Source organism: Portunus trituberculatus, chromosome 24, assembly GCF_017591435.1.
Source record: "Portunus trituberculatus isolate SZX2019 chromosome 24, ASM1759143v1, whole genome shotgun sequence".
In the NCBI taxonomy this organism is placed as follows: Eukaryota; Metazoa; Arthropoda; class Malacostraca; order Decapoda; family Portunidae; genus Portunus; species Portunus trituberculatus.
Genome location: NC_059278.1, coordinates 12617425 through 12626290, shown reverse-complemented (window position 1 = coordinate 12626290; position 8866 = coordinate 12617425). Strand labels below are relative to the sequence as shown.

Genomic DNA, 8866 nt, shown 5'->3' with positions numbered 1-8866 from the left:
AAGGAAAAAATATAATTCAATATCCATAATAGGTAATATTTTCCTGTAACTAAATCAGTGTGCTTTATGTGACCCAGAGATAGATTAAAGACATACACGCAGTGTTAATTTTCTAATAACAAACTTTGGGAAAGATTTACGTAGTAATGAAAGAGGACACAAAACTAAATGGATTTTGTTTTTCTTGGTAGGAAGTTATTGGTAATAATTGGCGATTCCAAATTTCAAGTCAATATGATTGCTTATAAAATAATGTTATATGTGAAATTTCGAATCAATATGTAATGTATCTTTATAACTCAAAAAGCTTCTGCTAATTAATCTTATTAACACCACTAGCACACTAATCTAAACTGAATGTTTGGAGAACTATTTACGTCTTCTCTTAGTATATTTCCAAAGTAAATGTACTTTCAAATAAAATTATACTTGATCAGTCCAATTAAAATGCTGAAATATTTCAACTCTGGCTTCTTGACACTTCTAGTGCAGATTCTTCTTACTTGCACTGCAGCTCTTGAGCATGCTCAGACTAACTAGGTATGGAAACAACTTCCTTTGATTTTCATTCCAATACAACTTCAAGTTCAGGGGAGGGTCTCTTGAGTGCAGAGTCGAGGGTGACGAGACCAGTGCCACACGGCTCGCAGAGGAAGGTTTCAAAGCCAGAGTCTCCTTCTTTGTGCTCTATGATGGAAGCTTCTATACATGTGGAAAGGAAGATAATGTCACACAACTTGAAATAATTGTGTTATATGTATGCATGCATGTATATATATATATATATATATATATATATATATATATATATATATATATATATATATATATATATATATATATATATATATATTAAAGATGTTGTAAACAGATAATTATCCTTACCGAAACAGAGAGTGCCCATGCTGGAAGAAGAGTCTGAAAGGTAGAGGAAATACGAGTTGTCTGAGTTTGCGCATTCACGCTCTAGGCAAAGTTGACACTGCAGTGGAGACCTCCCAGGTCCTCGGGGACGACCTGTACAAATGAACAAGTAGATCGATAGGTAGATGAACACACAAATATATTTATACTTAGATAGATACACAGATGTATATCCATCTACTCATGTATTTGTGCATACACTCATACACAAACGGGCAGATTAACGAATATGCATTTCCAGTTGCTCACCATCATCAGAAGGGTCCCTGAGATAGTCCCGTGTGGCACCCCCGTGGTAGGTGGGTCTCTCTCGCTGCCACAGCCAACAGTCCGGCTGCATATCCATCACCTAACCATCACGGGGAGGATGGGTGGAGGAAAGTTGTTAGCATAATCACATTTAATAAGTAGGCTATACCCGTGAGTTATAAAAATGTGAGCACCAAAGGCGGCAAAGACTCACCCACCCACTCACACACAAACGGTAAATTACCTGATCACACCCTCGCTTGGAAACAACAGCGCGGCAGTGGATAGCCCAGAAGATGTCATCACGCACTTTGAGCAAAGAATGATAAGATTTCCGCCAGCGAGCACCTAACGCCCATGGGAATACCTCGTACTTCAGCTCCTCCTCGTCTTCCTCCATGTCGTGGGCCAAGTACCTGTGATCATTTGTATTTTGAGGTGTTACACACACAAACAGGCATATTGTGGCACTTCATTATTCAAAGGTGCGTTTTCAACTTACAAGGCGGCGAAGAAATTATTCTCATTGTACTGGTCCTTCTCGAGGCGGGCACGGGCGAAGTATGTAAACACCATGGCCAGAAGGTACTTGTCGGCGTAGCGGTAACAGATGTCCCTTTTCAGGAAATCTTGTATCTTCGGGTTCTCTGCGGGTATGTGATACGAGTGTACTTAGTGGAAAAGGCAAAAGGAAAAAAAAAGTGTGAAAGCAGAAGGGAAGACAGGAGAGCCAGGAAGGAAATGTATTTTCAATCACTGGCTACATATATTTGTGAATAAACTACATGTGCACACCTGCTAACTGTGTGAACCAACGGAACTGCTCGTAGGAGACTTGTATGAAGCCATGGTCATCTCCAGTTGTACTTCGTCGGAGGGAAAGAGGACGAATCTTTTTCATCTTCTCTATGTTTCTATTTACCGGCGAAGTGACGTTCTGAGGTCAGTGTATGTACAGACATGAATGAATTACATCACTTCCTTGCTAATGACACTTGCAGAATGTATCTACACTTGGGACAAACATTCATAGCCTTGCCTTGGCAGTATTGAAGTTACGGATATGGGCGAGGTAAAAATTCATCCAAACTATACAGGTTTCTACTAACTCGACAAGGACTAACCAGACTTTAGGAAACGTAAACAACACAAAATTTCGAAGGTTATAGAACGATATGCAATGTTCTGAGTAAAGGGTTCAGGAGAGAGAGAGAGAGAGAGAGAGAGAGAGAGAGAGAGAGAGAGAGAGAGAGAGAGAGAGAGAGAGAGAGAGAGAGAGAGAGAGAGAGAGAGAGAGAGAGAGAGAAAATAACATGAGTCAGTGTGATTATTGATCCCAGTGTTTCAATCTCACAAGCACGTGTCACTTACCGAAGCTGTGGTAGGAGAGCGGGTAGGTTCCCGGTGGGCTGATCGACTGGTGCCAGGCTTATCCGTCTTCTGCCGCGGACGCTTCAAAGAACTTTTATGACGAAAGGATCGTAGTGTAGCCGCTGTCGACGTTTGTTCGCGAGTCGTTGGAGGAATGTTTTCTTTGTTCTCAGAGGTGTCTCCTGTAATAAGTAACTGCTGTTTTTGTTGCTCAAGTTCCCTCTGTTGCTGCTCCTTCTCTTGGCCTTCAGAAAGGCTCCCAAGAAAGAAGCTACGGAGGGACAGAGGGAAAGATAGGCGGGACAGGGAAGCTATGGGGGCTGATGGCGAGGGTTCACTCCTCTTGAAGAAGCTTAGTACACCTTGCAGGATTGTTCTAGTGGCACTAACGGGGAAAGGCCCAGGTCTTCCGTCAGGAGAGCCCGACGCAGCGTCACCTTTCTGCACCGTTCGACGCACTTTAGCAGCGGGCTCTCTGGTGTGGGTGTTGCTACCTTCCTCCGAAACACATGCCCGGTCTTCAGTGGCCATTAACCTTCCAGAGATTGATGTATTTTGAGCACCGTTGACCTCGTGCTTAGATCTTTGTCTGGTTGAGGAGTGTAACTGCAAAGCTCCTATCACCTTCTTTGGTCGGCGGGGAACGTATATGACACCCACTCTCATGATGCTGCAGCAGAGTGGATAGCTGTAGTGGAAAGAAGGACATAAGGAAAACATGATGTACGGTGAGGATACGAAAAGATTGTTCTGTTATACACATGACACACGTGTTACATCGACAATGGTATAGACTACATTGGAAAGCTATGTAATTCAGAGCAGCCTTACATTAATCCAAAATATGATTAGGCTTTCAGAGGATATAATCGTAAAAAAGATCAGTAGAAGGAACGCTCGCTTTATTTTAAAAGATCAGTTTTACTCGGCAGAACGCTACACAGCCCCCTCCACCTCCACAGTGTGTTCCAAGGCAGTGGTGTGGCCTATACGTATAACTTGAAGCACCTCATTCCTCAAGCACATGATCATACCACCTCACACAGAGCCCATGTATCTCAACTTCCTGCCTGTGCCTGCTTCTGTATTTTCATCTTTGACGAACTCTTTCAAGAGAGGAGGTTTCAAGACAATTCTGTTTTCGATTAGGGCTTGACTTTATGGGAAGCGGGCGCTTCAATGGGTCACCTTCCGTATTTTGTAGCCATTTTTGTTGCCTTTGGCCGGTGTCCCTCCTTACATAGAAAAAAAAAAAAAAATCAACGAGTTTACAACCACGTTTCCTTCTATCTGCTAACTATAAGAGAGAGAGAGAGAGAGAGAGAGAGAGAGAGAGAGAGAGAGAGAGAGAGAGAGAGAGAGAGAGAGAGAGAGAGAGACAAAACCGAGATCATCCCTGGAATCAGTATCCAGCCCGATACAGTGTGTGTGTGTGTGTGGTCATCTCGCGGCCCGCCGATCAATGCTCGCCACGTACTCTTATTTCCTTCTAGTCCCCTCACCAATAAGTAAGAAGTGTACATGGCGTTGCCGCGAACAGGGAGTGAGTCGGGAGTAGCAAGGGACATGTACTGTAATGCTGGCTACAAATTAAGAATATTGTCCTAGAATGTTTTGTGTGAACCTTTTTTTTTTTTTCTAACTACCGTGGATATTAAAGGCGGGTTCATAAGTGCCAATTTGCGACTGATATTTTAAGTACGTAGAGTTTCCAACTCACCACTTCTCGTCTGAAAGTGTCAGACGTAGCGCCTGGAAAGTATCGACTAGTTGGCGCCTTGGCTGGGAGTGAGTGTAAACAAACAGCTACCCGCCAAGATGTCTTACTCCAGTGAAGAGGCTGAAGCTGTGGTTGCTCTTTTTTTGACGTACCGGAGGAGTCAACAGAAAAGAAAATGCCTGTGGATACGTCCCTAGCTAAGTAGAAGGAAAGGAGTGTCTACCACACTCTACATTAGCCTACATTTGTCATACGAAAATTGTTAATCTTAAGAAAACTATGAACATTATCAAATAAAATCCTGACAAGTCTTCAAACATCACCTCCAACAACACCCTGCACTGAGGGAAACAGTTCTTGTGGAGTGGCAGCTATTTCGTCGAACGACGATTTACGGAAGCTTTTATTTTTTCTGTAAAATTCATTTCTGAGATCCCAGTTGTGTTCTTTTTCCCTCACCAACTCCAACATCTTCTCTATATCTGGAGACTACATTTTCAAAGCTTACTCCATGACGCCACGACGTAAATAAAATCGCAAATCGACCAGCAAGACCAACACGTTAAGGCAGTGTCACATTAGCACATTTTCCATCTACTTTTTCCGTCGCTTTTCAGAAAATCGACATTATTTTGGCTGCGGCCTGTCACACACAAACGGTGTTTCGTCGTCACTTCCCGCCAACACGATGTAAACACAAACATGGAGGCCACGCTGCGGCAAAGATACGCTGCTCTGAACGTAATACTGTGTATTACGAAACTTAGACGAGCTAAACAAGCCAAAAAAGCGTGCATGGATGCGTTCATGGTTAGTGGTAGAACTAATGCACGTAGAAGCAGGTTGAGGAGACGCGGCAAGTCTTGTGGTCTTGGTCTTGGTATGTAAACAAAGGCGGAACACTTGCAGACGGAAACGATCCCTATCACGATAGTCTGACAAATTCATGCGATAAGTTCATGCGGAACGTTGAAAAATCGCTGAAATCGTTGAAATCGCATTAATCGACGGAAAAAGTGCTAGTGTGACACCGCCTTTAATTGGTCTTGATTTGCGACTGCTTTCTGCAGTCGCTAGGCGCCGCTTGCTAGTCGGAAACTCTACGTACGTAAAAAAAAAAAAAAACGCAGCAGTAAATTGGTACGTGTGTACGGGTTCACACTTGCCAATTTGTGACTGATATTTTACGTACGTAGAGTTTTCGACTACCAAGATCGCAATTGTGCATAATCTTGAGATTAACAATTTCCTTATGAGAAATGTAGGCCAATTTAGAGTGTAGTAGACACTCTTTTCTTTCCTTCTAACGCCTCTACTTAGCTAGGGACGTATCCACAGGTATTTTCTTTTCTGTTGACTCCTCCGGTACATCAAAAGAAGAGCAACCACAGCTTCAGCATCGTACCTAGAGGAAGACATCTTGGTGGGTAGCTATTTGTTTACATTCACTTCCCGCCAAGACGCCAACTAGTCGATACTTTCCAGGCGCTACGTCTGACACTTTCAGACGAGAAGTGATGAGTCGGAAACTCTACGTACGAAAAAAAAAAGTCACAAATTAGCATGATTTCACAGAAAGAAATACATTGACAAGCGTAGAAAAATTGGCTCAATAATTATGCCGTTGGTGTAGAACTATCAAAGAGCTTTAAAAGACTAGTTATATTTATGTATGAACTATGACATTAATTTGCGGAAAAATAAGGGTGTTCTCTACCGCGGGAGCAACACGTTCGTGTAGCCCGATGGCTTCCTGCAGCTTCCTGTTTTCTCAAGTAGGTTTTAGCTATAATCCGATAATTTTTCTTGGTTTTAGTTTTACCATTCAAAATAGTCTCCTGAGCTCACAACATGAGTTACCAAACTTATATAATCGAAAAACTCATATCTTATCTTGAACTGGAAAGAAACATGAAAATAACTTCAAAACTTTTGACTCTTAAATATTGAATGCTCATCATATCAAAGTTATGATACCATGAGTTTAATCAGTAAAGCAGACACCTTGTGCTGCACTTACCCTGTACCTTTAAATTGTAAATTGATGGCCAAGGATTTGCGTGGCAACAACGTATCTATGAGTCGGGAGGGGAGATGACTCTGACGAGTCAGACGACTGCTGCTGCTGGGCCGCTCCCTTTTGGTTTGAATTTGACATTGCTCTTGCATCGAATTATTATAATATATATATATATATATATATATATATATATATATATATATATATATATATATATATATATATATATATATATATATATATATATATATATATATATATATATATATATATATATATATATATATATATATATATATATATATATATATATATATATATATATATATATATATATATATATATATATATATATATATATATAATCTTTATTTGTTTCATTTATTTCTATTTTATATATATATATTTTTTTTTTTTGTGTGTGTGTGTATGTGTGTGCCTAGTTGTTTTGTGTAGGGTTCCAGAGGGGCTCATAGTGTCCTGTCTCCATATCTCCATTTATCTTTTTTTTTTTTTTTTTCTTTAAAGCTATGCACAGTATGTGTTGTAACAACTTCACTCAAAGCATTCCACTTTTCCACCTTTCTATGTGTGTGTGTGTGTGTTTATCTAGTTGTGTTACAGGAAAAGAGCTATGCTCGTGCTATCCTGTCTCCATACCTATATCCAGTTTAGCCTTCAAGACATGAATATTTCTTTCTTGAACCACCATTTCATCCAAATTGTTCCATATTTCTATGCTTCTGTTTGGAAGACTATATTTCTTAATGTCTCTTCTACACGTGGTCTTTTTTCAATTTCATGCCATGTCCCCTTGTATTCTTGAGTCCCACACCAATAAGTCTTCTTTGTCAACTGTGTCCATCCCCTTCCATGCTCCTTATATAGCAGTTAGGTCTCCTCTGTTGCAATGTTGGAAGTGTGTGTGTGTGTTTATACCTAGTTGTATTGTACAGGGTTCGAGCAGGGTTCATGGTGTCCTATCTCCATATCTCCACTTGTCTATTTTTCTTTAAAAGTTATGCACATTATGTGGAAAACTGTATTTTCCAATATCCTTCACACACTACCTCTTCCTGATCTTCTTTGCATGTTTTCTTGTCCTTCCATCTCCTTCTGTCACCAACACCAGGTCTTGCTTGTCTATCTTTTCAATGGCATTAACTATTTTATAGAATGTTATTAGTTCTCTTTCTCTTCTATCTTGTAAGGTTAGCAGTCCCATTTCCTTCAGCTTTTCTTCATATGTTTGGTCCATTAGTTCTGGCACTCTTTTTAGCTATCTTCTGGATCCATTCTAATCATCTTAAATACTTTTTCAAGCTCAGCGACCGCACCACTGCTGCATATTCCAACTTTGTGTGTGTGTATTTACCTAGTTGTATTGTACAGGGTTCGAGCAGGGCTCATAGTGTCCTGTCTCCATATCTCCATTTATCTAGTTTTTCTTTAAAGTTATGCACACTATGTGTTGTAACAATTCCATTATCCAATGCATTCCATTTTTCAACCATTCTGTGTGGAAAACTGTATTTTCCAATATCCTTCACACACTGCCTTACCCTGATCTTCTTTTCAAGGACAAGAGGACATGAAAAGAAGATCAGGGTAAGGCAGTGTGTGAAGGATATTGGAAAATACAGTTTTCCACACAGAACGGTGGAAAAATGGAATCAATTGGATTATGGAATTGTTACAGCACATAGTGTGCATAACTTTAAAGAAAAACTATATAAATGGAGATATGGAGAGAGGACACTATGAGCCCCACTTGAACCCTGTACAATACAACTAGGTAAATACACACACACACACACACACAAAGTTGGAATATGCAGCAGTGGTGCGGTTGCCGAGCTCTGTGCGTGTGTGTGTGTGTGTGTGTGTGTAACTCACCATGGTCGTCTGCTGATCACCCAACCAGCCTTCCCCATTACGAAGCAAGCTCAGAGCTCATAGACCGATCTTTGGGTAGGACTGAGACCACAACACACTCCACACACCGGGAAAGCGAGGCCACAACCCCTCGAGTTACATCCTGTACCTACTTGCTGCTAGGTGAACAGGGGCTACACATTAAGAGGCTTGCCCATTTGCCTCACCGTGCCCAGGACTTGAACCCGGGCCTTTTCGGTTGTGAGCCGAGTGTGCTAACCACTACACTACGTGGTGTGTGTGTGTGTGTGTGTATTTACCTAGTTGTAGTTTTACAGGGCCTGGGCTTTATGCTCGTGTGGCCCTGTCTCCATATCTATACACTTATCCTATTTTTCTTTAAAGCTATGCACACTCATTGCTGACACCACTTCCTCACTCAAACTGTTCCAAGTCTCAACACACCTTTGCGGGAAACTATATTTTTTAACATCTCTCAGACATCTTCCCTTCCTCAGTTTCTTACTATGCAATCTTGTGCTTATAATGTCATATTCTTCTCTCAGGATTAGTTTCTCATTATCCATTCCGTTAATCAATTTATAAACTTGTATCAGATCCCTCTCTCTCTCTGTGTGTGTGTGTGTGTGTGTGTGTGTAATACGAGCAAATAAAGTGAAACATTAATACATTAAAAAGAAATAAAA

The 8866-nt window shown here is 40.9% G+C and overlaps 1 protein-coding gene across 1 annotated transcript; it reads right to left on the bottom strand.

Annotated features, from left to right (window-relative positions):
* Positions 1-6406, bottom strand: LOC123508364. Its single transcript, XM_045262015.1, has 8 exons — positions 6292-6406; positions 2545-3232; positions 1969-2110; positions 1676-1820; positions 1418-1589; positions 1174-1273; positions 886-1017; positions 1-702 (listed from the first exon to the last, which is right to left on the bottom strand). Exons 2-8 carry the CDS (start codon positions 3208-3210, stop codon positions 566-568), a joined length of 1494 nt encoding a protein of 497 aa, XP_045117950.1. The 5' UTR covers positions 3211-3232; positions 6292-6406; the 3' UTR covers positions 1-565.
* Positions 6407-8866: the final 2460 nt, after the last annotated feature.

What these genes read in the sequence shown, in the direction of transcription:
- LOC123508364 (XM_045262015.1), bottom strand. Translation starts at nt 3,210, where the DNA reads ATGAGAGTGGGTGTCATATACGTTCCCCGCCGACCAAAGAAGGTGATA. An exon ending in TTGGTTCACACAGTTAGCAG is followed by an intron (nt 1,821 to 1,968) that starts GTGTGCACATGT and finishes ACATACCCGCAG; the next exon opens with AGAACCCGAAGATACAAGAT. An exon ending in CCAAGCGAGGGTGTGATCAG is followed by an intron (nt 1,274 to 1,417) that starts GTAATTTACCGT and finishes CGTGATGGTTAG; the next exon opens with GTGATGGATATGCAGCCGGA.